At 44.4% G+C, this 14474-nt stretch overlaps 1 protein-coding gene across 4 annotated transcripts in view; it reads left to right on the forward strand.

Annotated features, from left to right (window-relative positions):
- The first annotated feature begins 1885 nt into the window (after positions 1-1885).
- APP (amyloid beta precursor protein) overlaps positions 1886-14474 on the forward strand; it is a 311674-nt gene continuing 299085 nt past the window's right edge. For 2 of the 4 annotated variants that reach the window (XM_089659528.1, XM_089659529.1), the window contains exon 1: positions 1886-2082. In XM_089659528.1, the coding sequence (XP_089515654.1) occupies positions 2029-2082 (54 nt within the window). In that variant the 5' untranslated portion in view covers positions 1886-2028. The remainder of the gene's footprint in view (positions 2083-14474) is intronic. The other 2 variants (XM_089659531.1, XM_089659532.1) reach the window with 1 other exon arrangement.

The following is a 14474-nucleotide window of genomic DNA, read 5'->3' on the forward strand; positions in this document are numbered from 1 at the left end:
TGTTCTTCTGAACAGTGTCTGGAACGGCCCATTTTCCTCAGAATTTCAGAGAGAAATGCACTGTAACCAGCATGTACAACATTTGCTGCCTTCCTTCCTTAAATAAGGGCAATAATTGCCACCTGTTTTTCAAAGAATGAATGACTTCACTAATAGAACTCCACACTGCTATTATTTTGAACATGCCCCTTTCAATTAGTGATTCAATTACACAGAATCAGCAGCATGCATGTCATGTCTGTTGGGTCTGTTGGATTTCTATTACTCTACTACACCTGCTAGTAAATTATTTGCCATGTAGAAATATCATTTCTACCAAAAACAGTGATTGATCCAGTTAGTGATGTCTGACTGCTATTATTTTGAACACAACTGTATATATTCTGGTAAGTGCTCCCTCCAGATCCCCATTCCTGAGGCTCCATTCACACCAATGCGTGTTTTAGTGCCTTTTGCAGAAATGCACTACAGTCCATGTAACATGTTTTCCTATGAAACATGGTCACATCTATGCTTTTTTGAGCTGCTGCGTTTTTGGAAAGGGTCAGGGACTTTTTAAAAGCAAAAAGTAGCATTTTTGCAACATTAGAGTTCAATGGAGAAGTTGCTGAAATGCATAGTAGCACATTTTTACCACGTTTTGCACTTTTATTCTGCCCAGCAAAAAAAAATTCCACAAAAAAAAAAGAAAAGCTGAACAAAACACAAAATGTGGTAAAAACGCATCAAAAACACGTGTAGAAAAACGCAAAACAAATTGCAAAAAGCACTGCAAAACATACAAAAAGCAAACTGCATAAGTGTGAACGGGGCCTAACCCTAGGTTCACACCTAAGCGTTTTCCTCAGCGTTTTGCAGAAACGCAGTAGTCCATTTAACATGATTAGACACATTCACTACTGTGTGTTTGCACCCGGTGCGTTTTTTGGGAAAGGGTCTGGGACTTTTTTTGAACACAAAAAGTTGCGTTTTTGATGCCATAGACTTCAATGGAAATGCTGCAGAAAAGCATTTAGTGCGTTTTTTGCTGCGTTTTAAATCTGCCTAGCAACAAGAAAAAAAAAGCAAAACTCATCAAAAATGCGTAAAAATTGCAGGTGCAAAACGCAACACAAAACGCAATGCAGAAACGGCTCAAATGCAAACTGCATAGGTATGAACGGCTGCTTTTACAATACGTTTTTCTTCTGTCTTTACGTTTCAAAAAGTGGAAGACAAACACATGACAAACACTGAACCCCATGAAACTCTTCACATTGGTCATTTGTGGGTCCAGAGCGATTTTCAAAGTCCTGCAAACTGCTATTTTGAAATGAATGGAAAACGCAGAAAATATGCAGAAAAATGCACCCACAGTTGTGTTTTTGGTGCGTTTTCTGAGCCACGTGCCCTTTTTTTAAAAGGTACAAAACGCACTGAAAACATGGCAAAACGCAAATGTGTTTTATCTCGTTTTTGCAGCAGAGCAGCATGACAACAGCCGTGACTGAGGAATGTCCCAGGACTGCCATGGTAACATGAAGGCGTTGGGTACACAGTCCGACATGCGCATTACACATGATCTACTGAACGCTTTCATGTACAAAAACACATGACCACCACCTACCAACCAATGACCTAAATAGGGGGGCGGGGCTGGGGAACAATCGGCCTCAGCTAGAGCACACCGGGGATGCTCTGCGGCCGCAACCCCATTCACCTGTATATAGCGGAGGGACAGACACCACCCAGCGGCAAGAAGGGAGAAGTGCGCACGTCTGGAGGGAAGCTGGGGGTGCCGTCCACACGTCTCCCTACACACCATTGTATCAAAGCAGCCGCAGCGCTGCGGTCGGGCCGCCAGGTGGCGCTGGTAGACACGGGTGGGCAGGATCAGCTGACGCAGCAGCGCCGTAGATGTGAGTGCGGAGAGCCGGAGCCGCGAGCAGCCTGAGTGCGATCCCCGCAGGAGGAGGAGGAGGAGAGCTCACTTCACAGGCGGAGGAGACCGACAGCGCCCACACCAGGCTCCCATCCCCGGCCGCAGCCATGCTGCCCCATATAACGCTGCTCTTCCTGGCTGCCGGAGCGCTGGCTCTGGAGGTAACGGATGGGGGAGGGAGGAGGGGGACAATGCCGGAGACTGTGATGTCATGTCGGATCACACCTTCTTCTCTTTGTATCTTCTGCCTGGGATCGGTGGAAGCCTGCTGTGGGGGCCCCCCATTCCTCCTTTCCTGGGGCTCCTATGATAGTGGGGGCCCCTGATCCCTCCCGTAGTGGGGGCCCCTGATCCCTCCCATAGTTGGGGCCCCTGATCTCTCCTGTCATATTGGCAATGGCATGTCCCTTTATATGACATGTCTTCTTCCATCTCCTCTCCCCGCTCCTCCAGCCCCTTTCCCAGTAAATACAATGCATCTTCCCTTCCTATACATAACATGCATCCTCCCCTCCTCCAGCCCTTTACATGTCATGTCCTCCTCACCTGCACCATCAGTCCTTCCCCATTACATTGCATCTGTCCTCCTTCCCATTTACATGACATGCATCCTTCCTGCCCAGCTCCTCCAGCCTTTACTCTCTACATGTCAAGCATCCTCCCTGCCCTTTAAATGCTATAGAGAACCCTTCCCTTGGTCCTTGCTCCACTAGCCCTTATCCTTAATAAATGCCATGCATCCTCCTTAATGCCATGCATCCTCCTTAATGCCATGCATCCTCCTTAATGCCATGCATCCTCAATAAATGCCATGCATCCTCCTTTCCCTTCTTTTCACCCTTTTACATGACATGGGTGCTCCTTTTCTTTTATATGTCATGAATCCTCTTTACACTTTAAGTGCAATTAATCATCCCTCCCCTGGTCTACTACACTTTAAATACTATGCATCCTTCTTTCTCTATTCTGCCAACCTTTACATGATATATATCCTCCTTCCATTTTATATGACATGCATCCTGCTTACCCTTTAAATTCAATGAATCATCCCTTCCCTGCTCCACTAGCCATTGCCTTTTTTAAATACTGTGCATTCTGCTGACCCATTGCATGACATGCATCATCCTTTCTTTGCTCCACCGGTCCTTACCCTTTACATGAAATACACCCCCCTTTAACTTCTCTACCAGCTTTTACCCTTTAAATACCATGCATCCTTTTTTCCCTTCTCTGCCAGCCTTTCCATGACATGTACCTTCCTTATCCTTTAAATACAATGAATCATTCCTTCCTTGCTCATCTAGCCCTTACCCTTCAAATACCATCCTGCTGAACCATTACATGACATGCTTCTCCATTACCCTTTATGACTTGCACCCTTCTTTCCTTGCTTCATCATCCCTTACCCTTTACCCTCTTTCAATTCTCTACCAGCTCTTACCCTTTAAATACCATGCATCCTCCTGACCCATTACATGATATGCATCCTCCTGACCCATGGCACCCTCCTTTCCTTGCTCCACCAGCCCTTACTCTATACATGGCATGCACCCCTCTTCCCTTCTCCACCAACCCTTTAAATGGTCAGCATCCCCCTGAGCCATTACACATCATGCATCCTCCTTACCCTTTACATGACATGCATCCTCTTTTCCTCGCTTTACCAGCCCTTACCCTTTACATGCCATGCACACCCTTTTCTACGAGCTCTTACCATTACACGCCATGCATGCTCCTGACCCGTTGCACGCCATGCATGCTCCTGACCCGTTGCACGCCATGCATGCTCCTGACCCGTTGCACGCCATGCATGCTCCTGACCCGTTGCACGCCATGCATGCTCCTGACCCGTTGCACACCATGCATCCTCCTTTTTCCCTGCTGTCATCCTTACTAGGTTGGCAGTGCCAGGGTGCCATGTACTTCTTGCCGTCAGCCTCACCTGTAATCTATATGCTGCCCCTTTCTATGCCACATATTCCCAGTCTCTGAGCTTTGTTTTCCATGCCATGGTGCCATGTTGGTCCTGCAGACTCAGTCTATATATGGTTCCTATGTTGTCCTCTTTTATCTGATTCCATGTCCCTCCATTGACATCTATGTATCCAATTTCCTGCCACATTGTCTTTTCATGCCCACCTCCCCTCTTTCCTGTCATGCACCCCTCCAATATTGAGTTCCTGTCTGCTTACAGTAGGAAGAACCCCTGTCCCCCAGTGCTGTCTCATTTGCAGCCCTCTCCAATGTTTGCAGCACTGGATGCTGGGGGCACTGTCCATCCCTTGCACCTTGTTGGCATGCCAAACACTTTGATTTCCAGAACCTCCATGGAAGAACTGCCTGATTAGTGCAAATGTATTTCCAATCCCCCCCACCCTGCTTTGTACCTCCCCTCTTATTGTGTGACCCTTGGCTTGTCGCCACTGACCCTTGGATGCCCCTGCCCCCCCTTCCCCCCCTTCCCCTGTAAATCTTTCCTATATTACATCTGATGGGTTCCTTGGCATTCTCTGCATGTCTTTATATAGGGGGTGGTGCTGTCTGGATATTTAGGACTGAATTTGTGGAGTGGCTTTGTGTTTGGGTTTTAACCCTTTCTTCTGCAAGCCTTGATATGGGTTTGATAAAGCGTAATGATCAATGGCAATTCTGTTTATCATGTAAATGTTTGCATCTCCTCGTGGTGCGTTGATGACCCGTATTTATTTTCAGCCGATGATTCGACTGTCTGTAGAACTCCTCTGTGTCTGGTTGTCTGAGACATCAAAGCAAAGTGAATGCGTTTTGTTTTCTGTTCGGAATTGGCTGCCGCTGCCTGGCTGGGCACGCAGATCTCATATAAAGGGGCTGAATTGCTGACACCAGCTGCATGATTTAGCCTTTTCAATAGGCTCCAGCCCCACTTTTCTAACCCCATTGTCTTGGATCAGGTGGTTTGGTGTGTGTTAGGTAAACATGACATGGTTTATAGGATGGACTGACCTGACTCATCCACAGCTTTTGTTTTTTTCTTTCTTTCCTGGGCCTGGATAATAAGGGGCCTTGCTAATTAAGTACCTTGGGAGGGGGGGTCCGCTTCCCTTGGGTGGGTATTAAGGAGGCCATAGATAAAAGGATTTGACTGGAGGAAGATTAAGACCCAGAGAAGATGGCGTCTCTGCATTGCTGCAATGCAAAGCTGTGTTGGAAGCTGCAGCTTGGAAGAGCCTCCCACCACTAGGTGTTTATGTGCCTGCTCCTTTCATCTCTTCCCTTCTGAACCATTCACTTCCAGCCAGCGCTCTGCACTAAGAACATGTTCCAGAGGGTCCGAGTCCTCCCCATAAGCCCCCCAACACGCTCCGTACCACGCCACACATGGCTCCTCGCTGCCTATTTCACATCAATGACAGAACACATAGACTTTAATTAGCAGAACGTCATTCCGCTGTACACAGACGGGCAAGAATTCGGCAGAGCCTGTGCAAAAATAACATCAAACGGCGTCTGGCGTTTATTTGTCATGAAGCCTGCGCATCGCCGCGCTCTGAAATCGAATCGATAGGCTCCGGGAGGACTTCATAGCATTATCCTGTTAACCATTTCCTATGAAGTGTCAGATTTTTAAGAATGGTTGTACATGTTGTATAGATGACAAGTTTATTCAGTATGGCGGGGCCAAATGCAACGGTTTGTTAGCAGCCAGTGCCTTCTGTGGTCAGACTGGTGAGCGATGATCAGTTGCTGTTGACTGCTGCACTTTACACTGCTTCATTGAGAGGTTAATTTACAGAAAATGCAACTTTGTTGCTTTGGTACTTCACTTTGTATATTATTATTATTATTACACAGTATTTATATAGCGCCAAAAGTTCGCTCAGCGCTGTACATTACAATGGGAGACAATACATGACAGTACAGTAACAATACAATACACGAGGGATTTGAGGGCCCTGCTCCTTGGAGCTTACAATCTAGGAGGGAGGGGAGAGTGGTACAGGAGGAAATAGCTGTGGGGGATGGAGTGGTGGGGGGAGCGGAGGATATCAGCAGTTAGGTGAGGGCGGGGTAGGCTTCTCTGAAGAGATGGGTCTTCAGGGTGCGCCTAAAGGTGAGGAGGGTAGGTGACAGTCTGATGGATTGGGGTAGTGAGTTCCAGAGGATGGGGGAAGCCCTGGAGAAGTCCTGGAGATGGGCATGGGAGGAGGAGACCAGGGAACTGAAGAGTAGGAGGTCTTGTGAGGAGCGTAGAGTGCGTTTTGGGTGGTATTTAGATATCAGGTCGGTAATGTAGTTTGGGCAGTGTTTTGAAGAGCTTTGTACGTCAATGTTAGTATTTTGAATTTTATGCGTTGGGCAATCGGAAGCCAATGGAGGGATTGGCAGAGGGGGGTGGTGGATACAGAGCGGTTAGTAAGGTGGATGAGTCTGGCTGCAGAATTCAGGATAGACTGAAGCGGGGATAGCCTGTGGTGCGGTAGGCCGGTGAGGAGGGAGTTACAGCAGTCAAATCTTGATATGATAAGGGAGTGAATGAGTTGCTTTGTAGTTTCTGGAGTTAGGAACGGACGTATTTTGGAGATGTTGCGGAGGTGGAGTCTGCATGAATTTGTCAGCGATTGGATCTGGGGCTGGAAAGACAGATTGGAGTATAGCGCCATTGCACTTTACAATGCATTGAAAGGCTAATGTACAGAAAATGTAACCTTGTTGCTGTGGTTACTTCACTTTGCATAGCGTTATTGTGCTTTTCAATGCATCCAGAGGATAATTTACAGAAAATGTAACCTTGTTGCTGTGGTTACATCACTTTGTATAGTGCCATTGTGCATTACAATGCATCAAAAGGCTAATTTACAGAAAATGCAACCTTGTTGCTGCGGTTACTTCACTTTGCACAGCGCCATTGCACTTTACAATGCACCGAAAGGCTAATTTGCAGAAAATGCAACCTTGTTGCTGTGGTTATTTCACTTTGCGTAGCGCCATTGCTCTTTACAATTCACCAAGAGGCTAATTTACAGAAAATGTAACCTTGCAGCTGGTTTACGTAGGTTAAAAAAGATTTAAAAAAAAATAAAATACCCTAAACATGCAGTTGATCAGGGGAAGGCAATATAACAGACATAAAGATTTGTGCATGCAATATGCTGTAACAGGAATAAAAATAAAAAAAAACCATTTCTGATCCATGTAGGCAATTGGAGAACTCTTGGGGTCATTCTTCTACAGTGTTATTATTTATAAATATTAGTAGCTGTATGGTTTGTGTTTTTAGAAACCCATCTAGCCCTCCTTGTTTTCACTTTGTTTTCTAACAATCTACTGAGTTTTTTACAAGCAGTTCCTGTGACACCGGAGACACAGAACCTTTTATTTATTTGAAAGCTAACGCCTTGTTGCTTGGGGCATTTGCTGTACTTTCCTTTCCCCCAGCCCGGGTGTGTGTTGTTACAGAGCATGTACTTCCCTCCAGCCTGACTGTATGTTGTTACAAAGGATCTCATTATTTTAACACAATGTAGAACCCCTCAGTGTTTTTAGTTTTTTCCTAATAAATATTTTGTGTTTATTATTTTTTTTTGTTGTTGTAGCAATCATTTTTGTTATTTGTGGATAAGTCAGAGCATTTGTGTTTACTTGCCTTCCAGAGGATTTACCACCCCCCCCCCCCCTTCCTCTTGACCAGGCCTTTTTTTGCATTACAGCGCTGCTTTACTTTGACAGACAATTACGCTGCACCCAAATGAAATTTACGTCCTTTTTTGCCCCATGAATAGAGCTTTCTTTCGGTGGTATTTGATTGCCTGTGCTTTTTTTTGTGCAACAATTTTGAGAAAAAAATATTTTTTACTTTTTGCTATTAAACAGATCCAGAAAAAAATAGCCTAAAATGTATTTCCGCTTCATGTCTTTTCTAAAAAAAAAAAAAAAAAAAAATCCCAATATGTGTAAATTAATTGGTTTATGTGACATTTATAGTGTTTACAAATGGCGGTATGTATACTGGGCTTTTTTAAAATTTTCACTAGTAATGGCAGCAATCAGCAAATTATAGTGGAACTGCGGCTGACATTCTGACACTGGGGGGGACTGACTTGGTGTCACTGACATCCCCAGTGACACCAATACAGCTAATAAAAAGCACTGACACTGTACTAATGACACTGGGCAGGAAGGGGTTAACATGTGGGGCTTTCACAGGGTTATCTGTATGCTGTGTTTGTGCACAGCCATTCAAAGCAGTGTGCAGGAGCTGACTGGGGAGAGAACTGTTTTGTTTACAAACCGTTATTACCCCCAATCACTCCAATCCCACAACCCGGGCCGGGACCCAGTTATTGACAGCCGAGGCCACAAATGGCGCGCGCCCCCTACATGGAGATGCAAAATCACGTGTATATATACATGATTTTGCACACCGCTGCCACCCTGTAGTAGTATTTTTGCTATGGGGCGGTGCTAAAGCGGTTAATACATATTTTTTATATTGTATTTGCTCTTTGTGCTCAGGCCCTGACAATAGTTCTTCTTTTTGTTGCATAATCCGAAGTTGCTTTAATGGAAATTCTACAAATAGCTGCTGCTGGCATCTGTATTTAAGGCTGGTTCACGCCAGATGCAGTCCAGTGGTTTTTTTTTCTGCATCAAAAATGCATGGACAGTAGGGTTCCTGGATTCCAATGGCCTAGTTTACAATGGTGCAGGCAGTTCCACTGCAGAAACAAAAGTAGAATATGCTGCATTATTTCTGTACTGAACTAGAACACCACAAAATGCTTAAAAAAGGCACATGTCCCTATTTAAGATGGAGAAAAAAACACACTCCAGGTGCCTTGAAAACACAAAAAAAAAAAATGAGAATGCAGAAATGCAACCAGAATGCATCTGTACTGTTTCTATTGTGTGAACTGGACCTTAAAATGTTACTAAACCCAGGACCCTGCATTCACTATATCTGCTCTCTCACAGTACACACAACATGGAAATCCAATTATTTTAGTAAATATAAACTGCTTTTCTCATTAGCAGTTAGAGCAGCCTCATGACTTCTTCTATCAGTGGTCAGCAAAGCACTGGTTGAAGCTTGTAGGAGGAATTTTCTCTAGGAGGATGCAGAACCCCTGACCTCTGGGCAGTGCTGATTGGCCCTGTGCTGATCACATGCACTCTCCCAAGGAGAAAAAAAAAAACCTCTCTAGCAATACACACCACATTGAGCATGTGTAGAGTGCATTTGCACAATATGTCTTATCAGGAGATAAGAGGGGGGCACTGGAAGAAGGGGAGGATCAGAGAAGTCAGGATCAAACATCCTTTTTACACAATGCAGAGGATTAACCTCTTAGGTTCCACAGTGAGTATAATAAGCATGCTTTACTGCATGTACAGACTGATTGTACTGTTGTGGGTTTGGAAACACTTTAAAGCGGAACTTAACTCTTATCTGAGCTCCACTAGCTGAAAGAGCTACTTAAATAATTTCTGGTATTCAAAACAAACTCAACTGTCCATCCATGTCTCCATGCTTTTGTTGAACATCCTATCCTGTGCCCCCATGCTTCCACTGCTTTTTATCTCCGTGCACCATTTAATTGCTGGTAGTTTGGGAATGCTGAGCACCAATTTAAAAATAATGGGTTTTGGGGGTACTTAGTCCAAAGTGCAGTTAGATTACACAGTGAAGGTGTGCTAAGTCGTCTTTCTTTGCACTGCATATGATGCTCACCCATGGGGCTGCTTGCAGGGTTTTGGTTTATGCTGTAAAAAAAACCAAACGAACCATTGAATAAAATAGTCAATTTCACACACATGATATAAAGCTCTTCACTGCTGAGCTAAAGTATAGAGCAATCATATGGGCCATTCACACCATTCAAATTAAAGTACATATGAACCCTCACCTAAGAAAACAACCTGATCAGTGTAAAATAGAAATGAAAGGTAAAACATTTGTGTATAGATATAAAAACATGGTACAGCAGGCACATATCAGGAATATGAGATGTTGGGTACACCCTCCTCAATCCTTGCTGTACTTACCTCCAGCGATGCTGAGCTGTCAGTGCCCACGCAGTCAGTCCAGTCGTCTGGGGATTTGAAATCCTGCTCTTCTCCCTCTTCTCTGTGCAGCACTTATGGACCAGAGCAACTTGCTGTGTGGGTGCGCTAACTTATCAAAATCAGTCTGATCTGTCCTGGCAGTGCTGCACAGGGAAGAGGGAGAAGAGCAGGGATAACAAAACTACGGATCATTGGACCAGCTGCGTGAGCACTGACAGCTCAGGATCACCGGAGGTAAGTACAGCTGGGGGGTTGTTGATGAGAGTGTGTACCTTTTACATCTTTTACATTTTTTTTTTTTTCTGTAAAGGTGAACAAACACTTTAAACATGTAAAAAAAGAATGGGAGGAAAAGACCAATATTATTATTATACAGGATTTATATATCTCCAACAGTTTGCTCAGCGCTTTACAATATAAAGGGAGACAATACAGCAACGATATAGTTCAATACAAGAGGGTTAGGAGGGCCCTGATTCTGGGAACTTACAATCTAAAAGACTAATATAAGCCCAAGTCCCAAAAAAGCGATAGCAAAAGAAAACTGTGGGTAAACAGAGAATGTGTAACAAGGGTATTGAGTAAAAAAATATCCAATTTTATTAATCACATAAAAAAAATCCAAAAATATTAAATAGCATAAAAGCAATGCCTTTTAACATACAGAGACCATGTATCACATTCCCATACATGGGATGAACAGTCTAGTGAATGACCCCCTAGGTTCTACAGAGTATGAAAGCATTGGGTGGTGAACCCAACGCGTTTCAAGGAAAAAGGGTCTTTCTCTTCAGGGGATTCACTGTCTCAAATCTCTATAAAGCAACAAACAGATATAAAGTACAGTATATACCAGGACTCAATATACATGACATACTCTACTCACAGATCATGTAGGAAAATTATATTTAAACCTCCTACATCCTCATACAGTAGCATATGTGTGTCCAACCAGTCACCAGATAGGGTGAAGGATGAACCCCAAGTTGGACTATGCCACCTCCACAGAGGCCGAAAAACCCTGACTGCACAAAAGGGGGAATGGGGGGAGGAAATACGGCATCAGAGATTACCAATATAACATCATTAGGTATATAAAAAAGTAAAATAATTATTGCCCATTAACACTGCAAACATGTACATTCCCATAGATGAGTCAGTTTGAATGAAAAAATGCTCATTGAACAATTACAAAATCTGACTTGATTCCACCATCCACATATTCAAGGAGGAAGGGGGAATTCTCCCCGCTGAGCTGTTGTATTCCGACAGCAGAGAGACTTCCCCACATTACAATACACTGATCAGTGTTTGCAGGCTATCGCCGGCAGCACAGATCAAGCGGGAAAATCCAACAAGGCGGTTGTAAAGAAGTCAATCGGTAGATCAACTTCTGAACAACAGTGCCCATACATTGGATCACAAATTCAGACCGTCGCGGCATGTATGGCTGGCTTTACCTGTTGTTCGTTCTTTATTGGTAAAGGCTAGGTGGGTATATAGAAAGCCTATGCATTTTCATCTGCCTGGTGGGCCCTGGCAGCTGCACGTTGGCATAGTACGTAGCCTGCCGCAGAGGTTATATAGCATGCAGATATTCTCTAGTGTCTAAGTGGTGGTGCGACAGTTTTTGTACTTGACTCCCCGCCAAAATTATAACCTGTTGTAGCTTTTCCGCAACCTTTGACCCTTCCCCCACCTATTCCCCCACAAGACTTCAATAGTGGAGACCATCTCCAGGAGTAAGGGGCTGCAGAAAGACATGAAGATATGCAGGACTTCCCCCACCGTACTGTATAACTGGCAAACAAAGGAGCTTATTTTGTGCTGCTTTTGAATTATAGTGAAAACTGACTCCCTTTGTGCCTCCAAGCTTGCTGAAGGGTTTATTAATACTGTCATTTAGAAATAACAGAGCTACTGTATATTCATGCTGATCTAAACAGATACGTCCCGATGAAAGAATCAACCTTGTGTTTGCTCCAGGATGCCTGGCTTCACATTGCACTCTGATCTTTTAATCCGGTCATTTTGTAGAATAAAAAAAAATGTAACTAAAATCAACCTGATACAACCCTATGATTTTAGAAAAATGATTGCGCTTTCTGTGAAATATACTTAGAAAGTCTCAATCATACCTAGGGTTCTTCAAAGCATCCAGGAAAGAGCATCATCGCTTTGACCCATGTTCAGCCATGACGGAACTGCAGTGCGTTTAGCAGTGCACGAACAAACTCCAGCATGCAACGGTTTGGGTGCATTTTACATAGGATATGGCTGAACAAGCCTTCGGGTGTCTACATGACACTGCCTGTCACACATGCAAACATTTTGAATTTTAGGTCTTATATTTAAGGAATCGCCCTGCCTCCGTTGGCTTGCCTTCTTCCCATACTGCTTTCTGATGCCATCTCTTTCCTAGATTAGCGACGCACAGGCACCCAGCCATGCACATGATGTAGCAGAAAGTGAGGTTCATCAGACAAGGCCACCTTCTTCCATTGCTCAGTGGCCCAGTCCTGAGACTCATGTTTTTGGCTGTGGACACAGACCAGTATGGGCTCCCTAATCTTTCTGCAGCTGTACAGCCCCCTTGCACAACAAACTGCGATGCCCATTTTTTTTTTTTGCTTTCAACACATCAACTTCATGGACATGTTTGCTTGCTGCCTAGTATATCCCACGGACTTTCAAATGCCCATGTAACAAGGAAATCAATGTTATTCGCTTAACCTGTCTGTGGTCATAAAGTTATAATTGATCGGTGTGTGTGTGTATAGATAGATATTTGCAGTTTATGTATAGTAATGCATGCAAAAAAATGTGCAAATACATACAAATGTACATACTATGTGGTTCAAAATGGAGGAGCTGTAAAAAAAGGAATTCTTTGTTATGAACTCTTGCCCCAAAGTATCCTTGGAAACAAGAAAAATGCAAGCGCTTCTCACACAAACCGCATTAAAACGCAAAAAAATGCATATATAAAATGTGCATTTTAAAATGCTTCGTTGTCAATGGCTCAAATCTTAGAAGACAAATAGAGCAGTACATTATTATACAGCTGCAAATTTAGACTCTGAATTTGTGATAAGTGATTGGATTCGTATGACTTCTGCCAGGAAAGGGTTAAAGGACACGAGTTGTAATGCATGGTCGCTCAGTTTACAAAGACATTTCGGGACCGGGCGCTTGGCGTGGAAGGTGACCCGGGCGCTTGGCGTGGAAGGTGACCCGGGCGCTTGGCGTGGAAGGTGACCCGGGCGCTTGGCGTGGAAGGTGACCCGGGCCCTCCTTGTCACTGCAATCCTCTGCATTATTCTCATTTTGTCTGTTGTGATGTATGATTACTGAAGGCCATTCTTACATTTGGAAGGTATGTGCCACTTGCGTACATTTCATATGTTATGTGTGAAGATTTTGGCCGCATGTTCAGAGTGCTTATCATTTTCCCTGATATCAGAATCAACTGGTAACAGGTTGTGAACGTTGTCTGGACGTTCCCAGATTTACAGAAGAGTGTAGAGGTTACCACAGGTGAAGAGAGAAATTCTTAAAGCTGAAAAAAAATGAAAACTGCCCTTGATGTCGGGCTCCCCTGCACTGCAAGGGTTAAATTCAATGGTAGCTTTTCATGCAATCTTTACTTGCCTTATCCCTTAATGCCCTGGCAGCTGGCGCTTTCCTCTGAAGCTCCAGGCTGTTGATGGTCCCTTGGCCTTCTCCATTACAATGCAGGACTGAAGGTCAAGTACTGTACGTGATGACATCAGAGTGCGACTGACGGACAAAACACCATTCCCTGCATTAAAGTGGTTCTAAAGGTAAAAAACCTTCTGTGTGCAGCAGCCCCCCCAATACTCACCTAAGCCCCCCTCTCAATCCAGCGATGTGCACTGGAGTCTGAGCTATCCCAGGGCTCCCTCTTCTCATTGGCTGAGACAGAAGCAGGAGCCATTGGCTCTCACTGTTGTCAATCACAGACAGTGAGCCAATGAGAAGAGGGGGCGGGACGAGCCACAGCTCCGTGTGTAAATGGACACATAGAGCAGTGGGTGCCCCATAGCAAACTGCTTGCTGTGGTGGCACCTGACAGGAGGGAGGGGCCAGGAGAGCCTGTGGGGACCCGAGAAGAGGAATATTTAGGCTCCTCTGTACAAAACCATTGCACACAGCTGGTAAGTATAGGCATGTTTGTTATTTTTTCTTAAAAATATAAAGCTTTAGAATCACTTTAAGATAACAAATATTCCATTATCAGTATGGCTCCTTATCCTCACTCGATCCATCGCTGTGCCCATCTGTAGTTGCTCTTTCTTCTCACTCTCATGGGCTTTGCTGAGGAAGTGGGAACCATTGGCTTCTGCTGCTGTCAGTCAAATCCATGCCGGTGGAGCACCCCAGAAGAGGAGGATTGGGGTCTCCCTGTGCAATTCCATTCCAAGTATGACATGTTTGTTATTTAAAAAACAATTATGACTTTAGAGTCGCTTTAAAGAGCAACATAGGG

This window comes from Staurois parvus, unplaced genomic scaffold (assembly GCF_062004578.1).
Source record: "Staurois parvus isolate SC_StPar_1 unplaced genomic scaffold, SC_StPar_1.0 ptg001162l, whole genome shotgun sequence".
NCBI lineage: Eukaryota > Metazoa > Chordata > Amphibia > Anura > Ranidae > Staurois > Staurois parvus.